The sequence below is a fragment of the Vigna unguiculata genome, chromosome 4 (genome assembly GCF_037176805.1).
Source record: "Vigna unguiculata cultivar grain cowpea cultivar isolate G323 ecotype 2 chromosome 4, ASM3717680v1, whole genome shotgun sequence".
NCBI lineage: Eukaryota > Viridiplantae > Streptophyta > Magnoliopsida > Fabales > Fabaceae > Vigna > Vigna unguiculata.
The window spans coordinates 43295273-43316773 of NC_140795.1; the positions used below are offsets into that span (position 1 = coordinate 43295273).

General features: G+C 34.2%; 1 protein-coding gene and 1 pseudogene across 1 annotated transcript; one reads left to right on the forward strand and one right to left on the reverse strand.

The window, feature by feature from the left end:
• The first annotated feature begins 634 nt into the window (after positions 1-634).
• Positions 635-2922, forward strand: LOC114165528 (protein FAR1-RELATED SEQUENCE 5-like; annotated as a pseudogene).
• Positions 2923-13080: 10158 nt separating this feature from the next.
• Positions 13081-14479, reverse strand: MIND (septum site-determining protein (MIND)). Its single transcript, XM_028067679.2, has one exon. The coding sequence runs from the start codon at positions 14343-14345 to the stop codon at positions 13395-13397; it is 951 nt and encodes a 316-aa protein (XP_027923480.1). The 5' UTR covers positions 14346-14479; the 3' UTR covers positions 13081-13394.
• Positions 14480-21501: the final 7022 nt, after the last annotated feature.

Here is a 21501-nt window from a genome sequence, read left to right on the forward strand (position 1 = left end):
CTCCCTTTTTCAGTCATCGTTGGTTTCCGGTAACATAATTTGTTAATGTTGCTACCATGTGGTATGTCCAAAGACCGACATACTTTTTCCTTCAAACTCCATAATGTGTTGTTGTATGGAATTCGGAATAGAGTTGGCGTGGGACCTTCGAAATGAACACCATCTTCGCATTGTTTCATTTGTCCGTTTGAGTAAATGGATGCCAAATAAGAGTTTGAAATATCTTGTCCAGCATCAACAGTTTGCAAGTCTTCCATTGCGTCGAATAATTTTATTTCCACAACGATCTGGTAATACAAATGCCAAAGAAAATGTATGTTAAATGATTTTTCAAACAAGTAGCGATGTAAATCTGGTAATTTTCAAAGAACCTACATGTGGGTAGAACTCAAACCTTGGACACTGCATGTATTGTATTACTTTGTTGTATTTGTAGGCATAATAATTTTTTTAAAAAAGAAAACATTATATGTTGTATAAGACAATATTGCCCTTCATTAACTTATTGCAGAAGTTAAGTTATCCACCACCTTTATTTCCCACCTACCTCCTGTCTCTGTTTCATTGCCCCTGTGTTTCATTGCCCGAAGTATATCAAACTATTGTTCCACCAATGCTTCATTCTCCATCAGACATGAATGATTCCAACAACCCGATTGGCGAAGATGTACATAAATGCACATCTACCCAGCAAGGAGAAATTGATGATACTGTTGCGGAAAGGTTATTTGCTCATTTATTACTTTAATAACTATTGTCATTTTTTTGAACGTTTACCAGCTTTGACCTAAATAAAAACTGATAAAAATCATAACTTTGTTGGTGAACCTGAACATGAAATGTAGAAAAAAGTTATTTCCAAAGAAACGTTGTTATGCGCTATGCGTTGTTACTGTATGCTTTGCTAACTTTTACTATGTTCACTAATTTTTATTTAAGTATTACTAACAGGGTCAATGTCTTCACTACATTGGATGATGTAAACGCGATATCTTTGGAAGACATTTCTTTATTTGAAGAAACTCAGGTGAATAACCCATGCGAAGATATTATTAAAGGTATCGATGACAAAATTGACGAAGAAGTTCCTGAAGTTGGCATGACTTTTGATAATGTAGACCAACTGAAGCAATTCTACAGGAAATACGCTATTAAATGTGGGTTCGGTGTCAGAATAAGAAGTTCATCGAAAGGAGAAGACAATGAGTTATGCTTCATAAGGTTAGTTTGTAGTCGTGAAGGTAAGTGTCACGCCGCAATTCCTTCAGAAGTAAAAAGTCTCCCGTCACAAAGAAAAGAATGTCCTGCCAGAATTAGCGGTGTGAAGAAGGAAGGGCAGTGGTATATACGCCACGTTAACAATGTCCACAACCATGACCTTAGTCCAAAAAAGTCCAGGTTGATACGGGGAAACAAAAAAATAAGCATGCAAGTAAAGAGGACACTAGATATGAATGATGAAGCCGGAGTGCGCATTAACAAGAGTTTCCAATCATTAGTTTGTGAAGCAGGTGGGTTTGAAAATGTTCCATTTGTTGAGCGTGATGTAAGGAATTACATCGAAAAGCAACGTAGGAGATTGTGCAAGGATGGTGATGCGCAGGCTCTCATAACACATTTCTCAAACATGCAACAATTGAACAATGACTTCTACTATGACATTGACTTGGATTCCGATGATCGCATCTCAAACGTTTTTTGGGTTGATGCACGTAGCCGTGCAACATGCGAAGAATTTGGAGATGTTATATCTTTCGACACAACATATTTGACCAACAAGTACGATATGTCATTTGCACCTTTTGTCGGTGTTAATCACCATGGGCAGTCAATATTATTAGGATGTGGACTGTTATCATCAGAAGATACATCCACCTTTGTTTGGCTATTTCAGAGTTGGCGTCGATGCATGTCCAACAGGTCACCTGAGGGAATTGTCACGAATCAATGCAAAGCCATGCAAAACGCAATTGAAATTGTTTTCCCACATACAAGGCATAGATGGTGCCTTTGGCACATAATGAAAAAAATTTCGGAGAAGCTGCAAGGGTACTCCCAATATAAAAGAATTAAGTGCGAATTGAAGAAATTGGTATACGACAGTGTTAATGTTCTTGACTTTGAAAGTGATTGGAGTGAATTCTTGATGAAATATGAATTACAAAACAATGAATGGCTAGGAACACTATATGAAGACAGATTTAGATGGGTGCCGGCGTACTTGAAAAGTAATTTTTGGGCAGGAATGTCAACTACACAGCTAAGTGAGGGCCTGAATGCTTTCTTTGATGGTTTTATCAATTCCACAACCACATTGCATCATTTTGTTGTGCAATATAATAATGCACTAAAACAAAAAGCGGAAAAGGAATGTGAAGCTGATTTTGCCTCAATGAACACAATTATTCCTTGCGCCACTCATTCTTTGATAGAGCGCCAGTTTCAAGAAAATTACACAATGCAAAGTTTGAGGAGATCCAAAAGGAGTTTAGATCCAAAATGAATTGTGTAATAAAAAATGTAGATGTCGACAACTTTGTCTCCAATTACGTTGTGTTGCAAGAGTGTTTATGGGATGGTGATCGTGCAAACAAGTACCATAAAGTTATTTACAATTCCCACACTCAAACAATCACTTGCACGTGCTTGTTGTTTGAGTTTCGCGGGATATTGTGCCACCACTGTTTGGTAGTTTTAGCCCAAGAAGAAGTCAGAACTGTACACTCAAGATACATAATTCCAAGGTGGAGTAAATTGATTCGAAGGAGATACTCTTCAATGAGAGCCGCTTACAACAGCAAAAGTGACGATCCGCAAATGGTAAGGTACCAAGCGCTGTGCAAAGAATTCTTTGAACTTGCGGATGTCGCATGCGAAATTGAGTCTGCGACTGAAATTTTGTTTAATCAATTGAAGTCCTAACGCAACAGCAGTAGCCACTGTTCTGGGGTTATGCAGATCCAAATCAACTACCCCACATCCGGTGGGCAAATTAACACAACAGTGCGGAGTCCCGTTGCTGTGAAGAGAAAGGGGCGGCCACGTGTTGCAAGGATGAAATCAGCCGTGGAGAAGGTTGCCAAGAAAAAAAAGTCTGCTCATCCAAATTTAAAAACAGACTACAACACCTATGTAAGTCATTTATGCTTATTAAGTGCAACCAATTATTTAAGTATGCCACTAACAACATGCAACTAATTTGTAGCCACCTGTGGATGCTGATGTCTGTGATGATAACCAACATTGTGATAGTCAAGGAACAAACACTCCTAAATGGGTTTGTATACATAACATTCACTAAGTTGCACTGCAAATTAATACTTGTACTGACGTTGGCTGACTGTAGTTTAAATATTATGCAGAATGCGAGTGTTCCCAATTCAGGTTTCATGTCCTTGTTATCGTCGATTCAAAGCAATGAGTTCCACACTCAAATGTCTGCATCATCGTCGTAATTATGGTAAATTAGATTAATATCACATTTTTTGGTGGATATGACACTCTCCACATTCAACTCCGATGACATTCACAAACACATTGTCAGCTTTGTGCTTGTTGTTTGTGAATGACATTTGATGTTTTTTGCAATGAACAACAAAACCAGAATTGTGTAATTCGTGCAGAATTTGCCTTTATTGGATTCAATATGTTTGTTCTTCAACATTTTTGTAAAAGATAACATCTTAGTGCAGAAAGACATATTGTGCATTTTGTGAAGTTATTTCCTTGCAAATGCATGACCTTATCACCAAAGCACTTAAATAAGTAATTGGAAATTAAGATTGAATTAAAAACAAACTTTTTAATTTCGCTAATGAAGTGTCCTTTTGTGAGTTCATAAGTGCCTTTTTACGTGTTACGTTTTGTACAAGCAGTACTGCAACTGCTTTTAAAGTGTATAATTACGTGGAATAAGGTTTCGACATAATCCAAAAGCCCTCAAAATAATTCCATGACCATCAAGCATCACCATAAAACTTCATTAACTATATGAAATTCAACATTGAATTAAAAATAAACTTTTCTGGTTGGAGATTTAAGTGTCCTCTTCTGACTTCATAAGTGCCTTTTTGCGTTGCAGTTTTTGTACACCTAGTATTGCAAGTGTTTTTGTACTATAAAATGTTAAATTTGGACACAATCCAAAGGCCATACAAATTTTCATCACCATCAATCATCACCATAAAACGTCATTAAGTATTTCAAATTGAACATTCAATTAAAAATAAAGTTTTCTTCTTCCAAATTTAAGTGTCCTCTTCTGACTTAATAAGTGTCTTTTTGCGTTACAGTTTTTGTACACCTAGTACTGCAACTGTTTTTGTAGTATATAATGATAAATTTCGACACAATCCAAAGGCCTTACAAATTTCCATCACCACCAATCATCACCATAAAACTTCATTAAGTATTTCAAATTGAACATTCAATTAGAAATAAAGTTTTCTTCTTCCAAATTTAAGTGTCCTTTTCTGACTTCATAAGTGCCTTGTTACGTTGGAGTTTTTGTACACCAAACACTGCAACTGTTTTTCTAGTATACAATGATAAATTTGAATACAAAGGCCATAAAAATTTCCATCACCATCAATCATCACCATAAAACTTCATTAAGTATTTCAAATTGAACATTCAATTAGAAATAAAGTTTTCTTCTTCCAAATTTAAGTGTCATTTTCTGACTTCATAAGTGCCTTGTTACGTTGGAGTTTTTGTACACCAAGCACTGCAACTGTTTTTCTAGTACACAATGATAAATTTGAGTACAAAGGCCATACAAATTTCCATCACCATCAATCATCACCATAAAACTTCATTAAGTATTTCAAATTGAACATTCAATTAAAAATAAAGTTTTCTTCTTCCAAATTTAAGTGTCCTTTTCTGACTTCATAAGTGCCTTGTTACGTTGGAGTTTTTGTACACCAAACACTGCAACTGTTTCTCTAGTATACAATGATAAATTTTGTGTTTTTGTACAGGCAGTACTGCAAGTTTACTAAACCAATCCAAAATAGCATGTGATCATTAGTGTATCTGTCAATCTACAAACTACATATTAACTCCAACAAATGATTAAAAAATATATATAATTGTGCCAACATAACTGAATTTGTCTACCTGAATCTAACTATCCCTATTATCCCTATGTAAAATTGTCTCAAAAATCCTCTGATGGCATTCTAACTTCTACATTCACAGTAGCTATTTCTTCAACAGCAGATCGTAGTGCTTAATAACTTCATCGCGAAGGACATTATCTTCATGTAAAACCCAATCACAAACGAATTTCTGCCTAATTAATTGCAGCTCCTCCTAAAAACAACATGAACACAATGTTACCAACTGTAATCTTCAAAGATACACAATAAACAATAAAACATATTATAACAGTCAACTTACATTAGTGTAGTCAGGCAGGGCTTTGCCATTAAATTGACTTACACCATCCCACATCTCTATGAATTTTAATACTAGGACCCCACAGTCATGACTGCCAAATGAAATACAACACAATATTCAGACATCATTAAGCAGTGCTAAATTACACTCATTGAACACACAAAATGTTACAACTTACCCATTAGGTTGAATTGGAGTGTCCACACACAGCACTTCAAAAGAAGGCTTCTTCTCCGATTCACAATTCAATAACATACACAAAAACAATTCTATGTTACGCGCCTGCCATATAAGTTACACATATTATGGGAAAAAATTAAAAAAATATAGTGTAATAAACATATACAATTTATACTTACAATGTAGTTGTCTATCCTTCTGCGGTTGTTTCTACTATGTCCTAGGGAATCAAACACAAAAAATTCCATCGTCTTAAGGTTCACACAGTAGCACCACCAATGATCACCATGGACAATTGGAGCAAACAACTACAAAAATCATACAAGACTTAATTATTTATCATACCTAAATAACAAAAGGCGTCAACTTCCATGGCAAGAAATAATAAATCTTCAACAGTAATAAAATGTATACAAATTCAGCGCTAAGGATGTCCTCCATGCCAACCACCAAGCTACAAAAAAAGGTATTATAGTCACTTAATTTCCAAACACGTCTGTTTGCAATTCTTTTATTGCTGTCATGTAAAAGCCAATCCTGCATTCCACAACGCACTATGTCAATTTCATATAATTGTTATCAAAATATCAACTTCTACTAAATATTACAATATTACCGTATACATGGGATTCATTATGATTCTTTGCACCCGTTCATGCAACTTCCTTTCATTATGCATCATAACATTTGTTGCAAACAATACAGCCTACAACAACACAATAATGTACTAATAAATTATTTTAAATCATAACATAATCACTAATATTAACACATAAATGTTCATCTCACCATGTTGCATATGTAACTTGTTGGTCGAAAACCCATACAGTCCTGGGTCGTCAAGATTTGACCATTTATATTGCAAACAACACTACAGAATAAAATTAATGACTATTAGTAATACAAACCAGGTCAATAAAACTTATAATAGTAAAACAAATGACGTACCGATATAGAGAATCAACACGAGTCAATGTCATGTACAACTTCAGAGCATCCACACCCAATAAAGGATAATCAACTTGAATGGGTAAAATTCTGGCTAATGGAATGGGTTCACTTCTTCCTCCTAAAATGGGTGAACTCCTAACTACTACAATGGGTGAACTTGTTGCTGTTGTTGGAAGGAAATCACTACTCCCGCAACGATATCCATCAAAGTTAACACTTTCTACTTTGAATGGAGTATATTGTCGTTTAACCTTTCCCTTTTTAACACCCTTATGTTTATAGCCAGCAGAATCCTTACTCATGTCAACATCTTCATGAAGTTTATGTCCACTCACTTTTGTCCCATCAGTATAAGAAGTAGGCTTTTGTCCGCTTTCTTCAAAAAGATCACCTTTATCGTGTCCCACATTAGTGTCTTCTTGGGATGACCACTTAGCACGTGAGAATACCTCATCCTGCAACATCTTCAGCTGTTCCTTCATGGCAATTATTTCCATTTCATTCATTTCCACTTTCTTCATGCAAGCCTCCTCAAAATTGGATTCACCACAATCAACATCATCTTCATTGATTGCTGCACCATCAATATTTAGTGCAGCCCGAACCATTGGATTAGATCTACATTGAGCCGTTAATGCCCAATCCCAAATAATCTACAAAACATGCATTCAGTTACAACACAACATATGATGTCAAAATAATGAATGTAACTAAATGAATAATTTAAAATGACAAAATTCATTACCTTCGGTTTCATCAAAAGCCTCTCGATGCTAGTGGTCCGTAACTTCAAACTTGGCCATCGCAAAATTCTTGGGAATACAATTTCCCTATTAGGCCCGCCTAATCCGAGTCGCTCAAAAGCCCAAATCTACAACATAAGACATAAATTAATCAAATCATAACACAACAATTACTAAACATCATAAATGAACAATACAAAAAAACAAACATGTTACCTGTAACACCACAACGCATCCAGGTAAGGTTATCTTATGTTGATTTTTTTTGTTACAATCCACCAAGTGAGCACGACTCAATCCATTCACCAAAAATTTATGAACTGCCCCAGCCCAATTATAGTTCACCAAACTATCAAGATTCTCTAATACCCTAAATGGCATATTACACACTGATTTTAAATTTCTAGGAAAGTAGAAGACAACAAAACACAATAATATATATAACCGGCAAACACTATCAACATCCTCCTCCTCAGTGCCTATTGTATAACTAATTACTTTAACAATATCCTTAATTGTTATACATTCACCACTAAATAATGAAGCAACACAACCACAAGCATAACCATCAAATTGAACCTCCTCCCCATGTACACTCAACCCCAAACTAATACATACATCAACAACACCAAAGGGCACAAGATGCTGCCACAGACGAAAAGATTCTTCACAAGAATCCCATCGACGAACCAGCTGCTGGATTAAAGGAGTACAAATATCTAAACATCTCTCTAATTCCAAACACCATTTGAAAGGTGTGCTTCCAATCCTTGCACGGTGTGCATCCGTCAACAGATTATTCATGCGAACAATATATTTTGTGTCGACAAAATTAATTAATCGTACCTTTCAATGAAAATAAAATACACATTGCATTATTAACTATTCATATAACAATTTCAAATTTAGCATGAAAAACATCATTTCAAAACACTTACTCGTTCCGGTTCTAAAACTTTATCTTTTCTACTCTTTCCAGCCATGATTCATCAACAACCTATCAAAATTTATTAATAATACAATAAGGAATCAGAACAAAAGAAATTCAACAAAAAATACACTTCACAAATCAAGGAATCATAAATTACTTCACAAATACAACAACCTTCTATGACAGGAATGAAAAATAAACTTCAGATGTCCAATTCGAGAAATTACTTCATATGGCTAATTACTTCACATGACGGGAATCAACAATCCAACTAACGCATCATCAACAAATTGTCATATTACAAAACAATATAACACCAAATCAACTAATTTAAATTTTGAACTTCCGAACACATACTTGGATAACCTCACAGACGAAATGAACAGAGTGCATTATAGGGTATTTCCACTTCAAAACACATTCATGTGTGCGAGGGACATATGGATCATCCCAACCCTGACAAAACCATCAATATTAACAATGGACGACAAGATAAACCAAAACAACCCTATACGCACATTTTGGGGTTTCACTGCATTTATCAATTGTAATGGCAAAATGGCAAAACATGCTAAACCCCGTTCAACCCAACATCAATAATGTACCAGCAGCCAAGTTAAAAAAACCACATTAAATCTTCGAATAGGGGTTTTCCACGATAACCTACCGGACAAATCTTCGTTCTGTGAATGGCCTTAATCAACCAACAACTACGCCAACGAGAGACCGCCCAAGCAATGAATCCAACGGTAACCACCACTTTCTGCGGAACCCGCCGCCTCCAACAACCCAAACCACACTCCGCAACTCCGCTATCCGCTTCCACTGTGACCCACAACACAAACCTTTATGGAACGATAGCTTTTTTGGGAAGACAAAGCCTTGCGATTGAAATGCCTTTCTGCGTCTCTGCTCGAAGAAAAAAGTTGAGGAGAAAAAGAAAGTTGAGGAGAAGAAGAAAGTTGACGGGAAGAAGAAAGTTGAGGGGAAGAAACAAGGGAAAATAGAATGCTCAATGTGTTTTTTTAAAAAGTTTGTCCAATCAAAGCGCGTGCACTTCACGCTAACTTTCCCAAACCGCTACCTCCATTTCCCGTCTGCTTTAAAAATATTAAAATATTAACTGCCACGTAGGCAGGTAACTTGGGGGTCAAAAAAACGGGGCATTGTATCATTATCCTTTCAGGAAGCTCCAAGGTTATAAAACGAAAGCTTCCGCAACAATCCATTATACTTTTGCACCACATCCATCAATCACTTTGTCAGCACCTTAAAAATCACCAAAGTAGCGGGAAAATGAAAAAACCCACAAATACCACTCCACAAAATGAATAAAGGTCAGATACTCGAGGCCAAATATGTCAATTCAGGTATTCTTCTAATACAAAGTTCTTAAATGACCAAATAACCAAAATTTTGGACACGTGTCATATGAGTAAGTAAGGTCAATTCGGTAATTAACAGATAACAAATGACAAAAAAACCAATAAAATGAACACGTGTCAAGAATTTAGATAGGGTTATTTGAGTAATATTCCTACCAGTTTTATAATGAAATGTTTCTAAAAATTTACATTTTTATTATAGATTTCTGCAATAACTTTTAAATCAACTTTATAGAAATGATAAAACGTTATATTGGTAATTTATTTTATAGATTTATATAAAATTATTTGGTGTATAAATTCAAATATCTTAAAACAAAATTTAAATAAAGTTCAATGTAAAAAATAAATTTAAATAAATTTAATCTTATTAAAAATATTTTATTAAAAATAATTTCATAAATATTTATAAAAATATTAGTATAACAATATAAAAATATTCTGAATTAAATATAAGAGAATTATAATTGGTATTAAAATTGTCAAAAATGTTATAACCTCGAGCCAACTTAATTTACCATAGGTTTAAACCGGATTGGACTAAAAAATTATAAATTTTGATACAACAAAAAATGAACCTGAGTCGTTAAACCTATGGTAAGCTAGGTTGGCTCATCAATCCACCCATAAATTTTAAATATTAAATTATATTAGAAAATAAAAACCTATATGATCTTCTCTCCATTTGTCTACACTCGTGTAACTGATTTTTTTTACATAAGATTAATAATGATACAATTCTATATAGATATTTAAAAGAAATACAAATATGTAAATTAATGCCACTTTCCTTCAACTTTTAGTATATTTTCTTTTAGTTGAAGATAACATACGTAACCAACCTATGAAACTATAATATACCTTAACTTTATTCAGATTTCAATCAAAATTATAATTTAGGATTTTTTAGTAATGAAGAAAAAAATTGCATTGTTTAATTAAGTGAACCAACTCGTTTGACCCATTAACTTATGATGAGTTAGGTCGAATTCAAAAATTTTAAGCTCGCTAATAATTAAGTCGAATTAAATTGATTTACTAAGTGGTCAACCGACGCTAAACCAAAATGGTCAAGTGACCCGTTTTGACAATTCTAATTAATATTAACACTAACATCGACATAAATTCACTTAACACATAAACATTTTTTTAACTAATTTTTTTAAAAACAAATTAAATAAATATAACCAAAAAAAAAACAAAAAACCACAAACTAATATATAACACATTTGTAAATGAAAAGACCGAATTACATCAATTTTAAAAATAGAAATATAGTTGAGATAAAAAATAAATTGTGGACCATTTTGGGATTCTCTTGAAAGAAAAGATAAAAACATATTTAAACCTAAAAATTTATGTTTTAATGACCAAAATACCTCTAGAAGTGGATTATCAATGCTAAGTGACGTAAAAAAACATTTCACCTTTTAATATTTGGATTGTAAACAGTCCTTACATCACACAACATTTCCTAAAGTGTAAAATCAATCTTGTTTTACAAATGCTTCCATAGATGCAATGCAATTTAAGTTTCACAATCACCAAACTTTCCATAAATCTATGCTCTCATTTCTTAAACACTTTACATTAAATAAAAGAGAAATGAAGGGGACATCCATACGAGTATTGAGATTAGGCAGAAATTTATCAGAGCAAACACCAGATGCTGTCTTCGCAACAAAAAATAACCAAGAGAGCTATAGTCCACAGAGGCTGATATCAATCAACCAAATGATACAGACATTAATCCAATCTCGTAATGGAATAAACAAAATACACTACAAAATCAAACTGCATGAAGTTTACTCCTTCATCTAGCAAGCACTTGCAACTGAAATACTTCGACAATCTCAAACTATTGTAAGTTTGGCCTACCATTTATAATATATCATAAGGACAAAACTTAAATTCAATTGTTTAGACGCTTAGCATTCTTTTCCAATCAAAATTAGAGTTTTGACCAGGTACCATCCTTATTTTCCAATCAAAAAAGGAGTTTTAAAACACTAACCATCCTAAAAAGAATTACACCAAAGTTACCGAAATAAAACATCAATTCTGATGAAAAAAAATGGCACCAAGAATATCTAAGATTACATCAAACTTTTATTCCAATCAACCCAACCCAAAAAGAAGATCCTCATTAAGAAAACAAGCAAAAAGAATAAAAACTTTCATTGCAGCAAATGTTTATCCTGCCATTCAAAACTTAAACTTGGTTCTTCATACATTTTAGGTGTTAGTTTTTAATCAGAAGTCACGTTGTCACAATAACAATCCTAATAAAGGTTTGCATTGAAGATTATCATAGATTAGCAAGGTGAAACTCATTCTAATTAGAGAATAGGACAAAAACACTTAATAAAGGGCATCTAACTTTTTTCCTGTTACTCAACCCAAAAAAAACATCGTCATTCAGTGAATAAACACAGAAACACCAACCAAACAGAAAACACAGAGAACACAACATATCCTCTATTATAAACAACTCAAGAAAGTTCATTTTCATTCATGAAATGTGGTGTACCAGCTTATCCTCTAAACAACTTAAGAAAGTTCGTTTTCATTTATATATTACTATAGCGTTACTTTACTCATCAACAAGGAGAAAAAGTACGAACATTTCTCCGAAAACCACAGCACTTTCTACAATATTAAGCCATCAACGGCATTAAAAATACTCAAATACTGTCCATTATAGACGCTAACGGAACAGATTTAATGACTACTCAGCCCATCAATTAAACAATGAACACACAACCTTTACTAATTAACCCAACCAACTAGCTGTACGCACTACGGATAACCTTAAACACCACAAAAAGAAAATTCCTACCTACTGAAAAAGGAGAAAACCCCATGTTTAAAGCCAAACAGTAGAGACATTAATCCAATCAAAGAAATGTACTAGCAATGGAAAATTGAATTAACGAAATAAACTTAAAATTAGAAATGACACTTTATACAGTTGCCTCTTCCATCAAGGACAAGCACTGCAGCAGAAACACTTCCACAACCACAGACACTATTGCAAGTTTATCCTGCCATTTACAATTAGAAGAAAAGGTAAATTGATTTCTTTAGATGTTTTGAGTGTTATGTTCTCAGCGAGAATTGAAGTTTCACCTCAGCAATCATCCTAATAAAGGTTTCATTGAAAACCAATATAGACTACCAATTGAAACTCAAATTCTAGTTAGAGAATAGGGCTAACAAGACTCTACGAACTGCATCTAAGTTTGGTTCTTACTAACCCAGCATTTCACCTCAGTAGTCATCCTGCGTTAATTCAACCTAAATTATTGAGAAGAAATTTCATTTCTAATCAGAAAATAACACCAAAACCACCTGTGAATTAGAGAAAACAACTTACATGAATTCTTTTGGAATCAAACGAACCCAAAAAGTGGGTCTCTATCACTCAGCGAACACCGTAACACCAATCAAATGGAAATCAGTCAGAGACACGGCATAATAACCTCTATAAACAACTTAACAAATTTCTTTTCCATTCATTGGCTATCACCATATCACATCGTAACTTCACTCATCAACAAAGCAAAAAAATGTTCATCGCATTAGAGCTCCAACATCCCAACAATCAATTTGGTCAGAAGAACTCTCATGAATCCATCAACATCATAAGGAAATATAGAGAAAAAAAAATACTCAAATTCCGTTCTCTATAGACACCAACAAAACAGATTTACTCATTACTCAACCGATCAATAAAGCAAAAACAAATAATCTCGACTAGCTAACTATACACCCTAAACACAACAAAATAAAAAAAGAATCCTACCCACCAAAAAAGGAGAAGAACCCACGTTTAGGTTGCTCCTCCACCACCACGGCCTGCATGCTATCCTGCTCCACGAGCCTCCACGCTGCTTGCTCAAAGGCCAAACCAGCCAAAGTTGGAGGCTTGTTCAGCACAAGAGGGTACCCTCTATTGGTGCTCCTGATAACCTCACTGTCCTCGGGTATAACCCCAAGAAGAGGCAACCCCAGCATCTCTTGCACATCCAACACCGACATCATGTCCTCGCCCTTAATCATGTCGGTGCGAACCCGGTTCACAACCATCTTGATGTCCCTGATGCCGTCGCACTCGAGGAGGCCGGTGACGCGGTCGGCGTCGCGGAGGCTGGTGATGTCGGGCGTGGTGATGAGGACAGCCTCGTTGGCGGGCGTGATGGCGGTGATGAAGCCGGCGTCTATGCCGGCGGGGCAATCGATGAGGATGAAGTCCGGGGAGCCGCCCGGACGCGCCTTGAGCGCGTCAACGAGCCACGTGAGGGCCTTGCCGCCGAAGCCGAGGGGGAGTTTGGAGCGGGGCTTGGAGATGCAGAGGAGTTCGAAATTGGACCAGCGCTTGTCACGAACGAGGGCTTGGTCTAAGCGACAGTCGCCGTTGAGAACCTCGATGACGGTGTAGTTGACGCGATTCTCGAGGCCGAGGAGGAGGTCGAGGTTGCGGAGGCCAACGTCGGCGTCAATGGCCACCACGGAGAAGCCGAAGCGGGCGAGGGAGAGGCCAATGTTGGCCGTGGTGGTGGTCTTTCCCACACCGCCCTTGCCGGAGGTGATGACGGTGACGCGCGGAGTGGTGCCCGAGAGCTCGGGCTTCCGGTTCCACTGGAGAAGGGCGGAGGGGGGACGGGGTTTGGGGGTTAGGGTTTTGGAGGGGTGGCGGGGGAGAGGGTTGGGGAAGAGGGTGGCGCCGGGGAGAATGTGGAGTGGTGGCATTGGGAAGAAGAAGAAGAAGATAAAGAAAAAGAAGAATAATAATAAGAAGAAGAAGATGATGAATAAGAGAATCTCAGTGAGAGTGAGTGAGGGAACACTGAGAATTGAGAAATGGAGGATGAGGAGGAGGTGGTTGATGCTATGGGTTTGGGGTTAGTTTTCTTTCTATTTTTGCTTTTATTTTTTTTAATTTGGAATGTTTTGAAAAATGTAAAAGTCCTAATAACTGCCTTTGTATTGTATATTACATGTTCCTAAATTATTTAGTAGCTTTTTATCAGACACTTCAATTATTCAAATTTTTTAATTGGGTCTTATAATTATGAAGAAGAAACCACAAAATAACAATTTTGGTTTTTTTTTTCTATAATTTTTAAAGTTGGATTTTTGGAATAAAACTTTTTAGGTTCGTTGGTTGTAAGATGTATTTATGGAGGTAGGATTAAAGTAGTAATTTAATAATTAATTTCTATATTACTAAAATAATTTATTAACTTTTGAAACAATATTTGAACCAACTTTTTATTGTATATTCTTCCACATTATAACAAAATGACCTTGTTTACATAAATAACTCAAATGTTTGAAAGGTTAAAGTAATTTAAGAATAAGGTTTTTTTTATCTAAAATTTATTTTTCAAACCTTTTGAGACCTTACTTTTTTAGGCCAAACAATTATCATATAAAAAACATTAGAGTTTTTTTTTTTTTTTTAATTTAAAGTTAGAGTTTTACATATTTGAACTTTGAGTCCACTCTATCTATTTATGCGGTAGAATTTGACCTTATACAGAAGTAGATGTGAAACTTTCAAAATATCGTTAATTTTTTTAAAAGAAAATTTAAGGGAAAAAAAAATCAAATTTGGTGGAGAATATGCCAAAATATCATAAACAACTTTTTCTTTTGCATTAGTGTACTTTTTTTTAAGAATTAGAAACATAAACCCAAAAAAGTGTGAACTTTGATCTTGGATGAACACAAATCAATGAGAAAGAAAAGATCTCAACTCATTTGATTCAATAAAGTAATTTACAACTAGTTTTGTTACAAAGTGAACTTAAAAATATCCAAATTTGGCTTTACTGACATTTTTTAAAGAAATAACCTATAAACATTAAAAAAGTTGGTACTCTTGATTTGAAGATTTTTAATTAAATATTATAACTTGAATTAATTATATTACTTGCAATATACTTTTCAAAATAATTACATATTCATAAACTTGATTTGATAAGTTTACCAACCATACATCGTTTGTAACTTTTGAACACAATTTGATATTTAAAATGAAAGTTTGTTTTAATGTTTTGGATCTGGAATCCTCTAGATCAAATCATTTTTTTTCTTTGTTTTGGTGTATTTTTCCTCTTTTACCTAGAAATTAATATTGTTGAAAAGTAGTTAAAGAAATCTTTAACTTTAGTTTTTTAGTTTCTTATTCAATAAAATTATTTTCAAATGAAAACGTTATAAATTTTAAATTATTAGAAAACTTAAATTAGAAATAAAAAATTATTTAATAGTTTATTTTATAAAATATTCTTTTTTCTTTTCTTTAAATTATCTTTTAAGACTTTGAATAATCTATCCATTTGTTTGAATATCAAAGTGTACCATAAGAGTCTTAGCGTAGAAAATTACAATTATAGCTGATGAAAATTTCATTTTAAGTAAGTTCATTTCTATCATTTTCTTGAGTCAACTTTTAGTAGTTATAGAATGCTTCACTTAAGACTTTAAGAGCTCAAAATGAATATCTATTTGAATGGAATTGTTAGAGTGTACTCAAATCATTAATATGATTTTTCTATGTTCGAGTAGAACATCCTATGAGGTTTAGGATCCTTGGAGTTCTGTGAGTGAGAAACTCAAATTTAGGTAAAGAAAGCTAGCTATTTAATTTGATTGTTTTATTTTGTAGTGATTGGATGAGTTAATGACGTGAAATATATATGTGATGATTTATCACGTATAGTATTACTAATTGTGTTGAAAATTGATTAATGTTATGATTTGAATTATTATATGTGATTGGGGAACGATTAAAGGATAGGTATATTAGTTTGGCTTCATTGGTGCAAGGTGATTCATTTTAAACTAAATTGTATTTGTTATGGCTTGAAAAGAGATAAAAGACCAGTTAGAGCCAATTGACCAAATTGATATATTTGTCAAATTTCTTCTTTTCTGCAGACTTGTCAAGCGCGCCAACCATTAGCTAGGAAAAAAATGAAAAATTGAAATTTTAGAGAGTTTAAGAGATTCCACTCATTGGATGAGCCAAAACTCACTAGTGAGTCTAGTGAAATTGTCTCTTTAGGAGTTTGAAACAGTCATCAATGGAACAGTCATCAAGCGAAATTATTTAAAAGAAAAAATCTAGAAAGCCCAAGGTGGTTGGTCTCATAGGGCGAGATTTGGACTTACTAGATGAATCTTTAGGGTTTTAGCTCTAATAAGTGATCGTTGGGTAAGTCAAATCTCCTATTAAGTGAAAAAAAAAATTGTGAAAATCTAAAGAGCTTAAGGAGAACTATTTGTTGAGCAACCCATGGCTTGTTGGACAAGTGTACCTCCAAGGGGTAGCTCACTAAGCGAGAGAGATTAGTCGCTAATCAAGCTTGAATTTTTGGAAAACTCTCAAATAGTCTCATTGGGTGAGCTTGTTGACTAAGAAAAAGTGTTTTTTGGAAGGAAAATCAGTGGGATTGAGATTTTAAAAATAAATAAGTGTGATATGTAACATCCCTAAAAGATATTACTTAATTAAATATTTAAAGATATAAAAAGAAGCTTGAACGTCGCAACTTTATTAATTCCCGCCGCGGGAACAAAACAAAATTTAATGTTCAATGTGACAATCATTTAATACATAAAAAAATAATTCCAAAAGTTATTACAAGTTCCAAATAAAACTTTAAAACATAGTAATTCCCTAGCTCTAATTCCCAGCTTGTCCCTCTCTCCATCTCGAGTGTTAGCAGCATTACCTGTATCATCAACTGCTCCTGTGTAAAATTACACGATCATCGCCAAACACAGACAAAAAGGGTGAGCTCAACAATATATATAAAAATCACATAAATTAAATAATAGAAAACACCCAATCTTAGTATCACAATTACATCTTAGTTACATTCTCAACACGCCCGAAGGCTTTTCAACTACTAACATACAACAAGGTTAGTCTTGGACTTAGGATTTCTGATGCTCACACGAACCTGCCCGGTCGTGGTCCTGCCTCTACGAACCTCCCCGCTCGTTGATCCACAAGCTACGTACCTCCCCGCACGTAGCATCTCTCAACTGTGAGTACGGAACATACGAACCTACCTCGCTCGTATCCCCACAGGAGAGTAATCGAGTATGAACCTCCCCGCTCATACCATCACATGTTATCCACCATCCATGAACCTACCTGCTCATGACACAACATCTCTTGATCCATGTTTCATCAAAATGTATAAACAATACACATAAATTGCACTAAACTCGCTTGGGCTAGAAGCCTTAGCTAAGTGATCAGGCCTGTCTCGCTCAAGCTAAGCTTCCTCGCCTGAGCGAGCGTGCTACCAACATTATGTACTAAGTCTCGCTTAGGCGAGCTCATCTCGCCTGGGCGAGGCCTCTCTTCGCTTAACACAACCTCTCTCGCCTAGGCGGCCAAAACAGCAGAACACACATGCATCTACCCCGATTTCTCGCTTAGGCGAGTACCTCTCGCCTGAGCGAGGGACTATGTCGCTCAAAACATGGTTTCCTCGCCTAGGCGAGACCCTCGAGCACAACCTCACCCTTTCGCGAATCCTCGCCTAGGCGAGCTGCTCTCGCCTCAGCGAGATATGCAGACACAATCCAAAATTTCTTCCTGTTATTCTCGCCTAGGCGAGCCTAGGTAGCTTGAGCGAGAGTAGCACTTACCCCCTGTAATGCACGTAGAAACCTATCCCAACATGCCCAAAACCCATTCTACTATGCCAGACAAAACATCCTAGATTACAACATTATGCGCATGATTTGGACACCAATTAGTCACCCAAAAGTACAAAATCAGACCTTACACATCATCAATTCATAACTCCATAATTTCCATACAAACCCATAAGGGTTTTATCACATTACAACAAAACAACCCCACACCCCAATTCACATCATGTTGTCAAACAATTCACATGGCAAAAGGTACATAATTATTGCTCATTACACTATACACGAAATTCATCTCAATAAACATATAGTTGCATAGAAAAGGAGCTCCCCTAACCTGTGAATCTTTGCTTCAAAAGGTTGCCTAACCTTGACTTTGTGATAGCTAGAACCCTCCCTTTTTGCTCTCTCAACCACCACTGCTTTGCTCTCAATCCCAATTCGCTTTCGCACTCAAAATTCGTGATCCTTTCTCACTCTAATTTTTCAGACTTCCAAAACCCTTCTAATTGCCTAACTCTCCCTTTTTATATGGCTCGTAATTGTGGTAAAAAGAAATAAAACGAAAATTGGCTTTTTAATGTCTTTTATTACCTTTCATAAGCCATTATGGACTATTTTTCTAACTCCCTTGGCTGCCAATTACCTCTAGGGCTTTCCCACCCTTTCACATTCAGACCACAAGTATTATAGCAAAAATAAAGAGATTAATTTGTCCTCATTAAGGTTTAAACCCACAACCCATCAATTACCAAGTCAATTGCACAACCAATTCAACCAATTCACATTTGTGATAATTCCTAAAATTTTAGGATTATATTATCATGTATATAGTTCAAATATACTACGAAATAATGCATAAATTAAAATAACACACAAAGGCATACATAGGACTCAAACCCAAGTCCTCTCACACAATTAAAGTACTTTTAACCACTTGAGCTAGTACTTTTCCACGTCATAACAATTAACATTAAGTGCCATAAAGGCTTCCCCTACCCGCATTTATTAAATAATTATTAATTTAATTATTTAAATTTCCCGGGTCTTACATGATAAGCCAAGTAAAGTTAGGGAATGAAGCCATAATTTATTGCGAATATGTGTGTGTATGTGTATTTGTGTGTGCATGTGCGAGGTTGTGTAGTGTTTCCAAGGAGGAAATACTATGTTGTGTGGTTTTAAGAGGTGTATTGAATAAGGATTCTTTGACAAGATTATCTAGACTTTACTAAATATTTGAACTCACATAGATGAAGATGTTTAGGTGGTGAGGGTTGATAGATATTCCTATAACTTGGACCGATGTGGAAAAGAATTGTTTCAAGGAGGCTATTTAGAATTAACCATATCATATGACAAAGACTTAGGTCTTGAGATGTGAGATCAAGTAGAACTTAGGTATTAGCTAAAAGCTACGAGAGTCCATATGACAAGTGTATAATCTATAAGTCCAATTCAAGACACATGTCTTCCAAAAGTAAAGTAGAGGTATAATGTCAATAGGTATATTTGTGTGGTTTACATGATGCCATATATTTGTTTATATGTGATATAAGATTATGTATTAATATGAAATGCTTGTTTGAAAAATAAACTCTGGTCTCGTAATATACTAACTTACCCTGTGTTTTTGTGATTGTCATGTCCACTTGTTATGATTATGTGTTACACAAAAATAAATAATGGGTTAAAAAGTGAAATCTTCCATTATCGAAGTAGAACATTCTGCTTCCATGGTCATCAACATATACATACACATTTCATATATATATATATATATATATATATATATATATATATATATATATATAACCTAACTATCATTGTCATGGAGATCCTTAAAAAACTTTTGAATAATGGAAAATTTCAAATAACTAAGGAGGAGCATGAAGGTATTCCAAAAACCCTAGTAGTCCCAATAAAAAACATGTCCCTCTTAAAAAAAATTAAAATAAATACATAATTTTTCTTTCAAATAATCAAAGGAGAAATAAGCCAAGGTGGCATGTTAGCTAAAGTCACACCCAACACTACTTGTTACATGTTATATGCATTGTGAAGGAAGACGTGGATGGCCTAAGAATAAACAAAGTTATAGAAGAAGTGCAACAAAATTATAAAAGAATGCACAAAACAAAGAATGAGACCATTAATGTGAGAAGAAGATTTGATTATGACTTATTCACTCAATTTGAACTATCAAGTCTAGTTCAAGTTTGCTAATTCTATTCGAATTCATTCTCAAACATACTTACACACATATCAATTGAATTAAACAAATAAATTTCTTCGAGTTTTCAAATTAACTCTAAACTTTGATAATCATAATTTTTAGGTATATTAGTTTATTATTTTTCATGAATTATTGACATCAAAATAAACTATTTTCAAATCCTTCAACTATTATACATGCATTAAAGTTGATATAAATAAAAGGATAAATAAACTTCTGATTAGAATGTGATTCAAGCTTTTCCTTCTAAATGAGAGTGCTTTGAAAATCTCGACATATTTTATAGAGAAAATGTTTGTTTTTGACATCCATAAAAACTTTAATATTCTAAATTCTCTAGACTAGATTATTATACTAATCAATTCACTAATCGTTTACTACTTATTTGAGATTCTATATGGCGATATTATATTCCATGGTTTTTTAACATATAACCTTTTATAGATAAGTTTAGTTTATTTATACATAGATTCTCTTTGACATTTAGATTTGATTTGATTCTCACAAACTTTGAACTTTTTTTTTATTGTCTTTAATAAATTTTCATGAGTTACCCATAATGCTATAAATTGAGGTGTTAAGTTAATTGAGATTTCAATTTTACCTGAATTTCAACTGTATATAATGATGTTTTGCACATCAGTTTCATATTAGATAAATTTCTCAATGAGCAATTTTCTTTTTCTAACATTAAAGAGACTAATGTGAAATTTTTTAACTCTTCGACTCAATTTTCGCTATCAACAATTTGAAATAAATAAAATATATACTCTATTTTAATATTTATTCATCACAATATATCAATTATGTTTTAAACAAGATTGAACTTAGTTGAATTCATAATATCTTGATCAAGTGCGAGGTGAAGATAATGCTAAAATAAAAAATATTTAATTTTAAAGTAAAATAGTTGAATTAATTATGATCGTTAAATATTCAATAAATAATCCGTTATATTTGAAAAAAAAATAGTAATATGAATCGCATCCA

Coding starts and splice junctions, on each gene's coding strand:
- MIND (XM_028067679.2), bottom strand. CDS start 14,345: ATGCCACCACTCCACATTCTCCCCGGCGCCACCCTCTTCCCCAACCCT.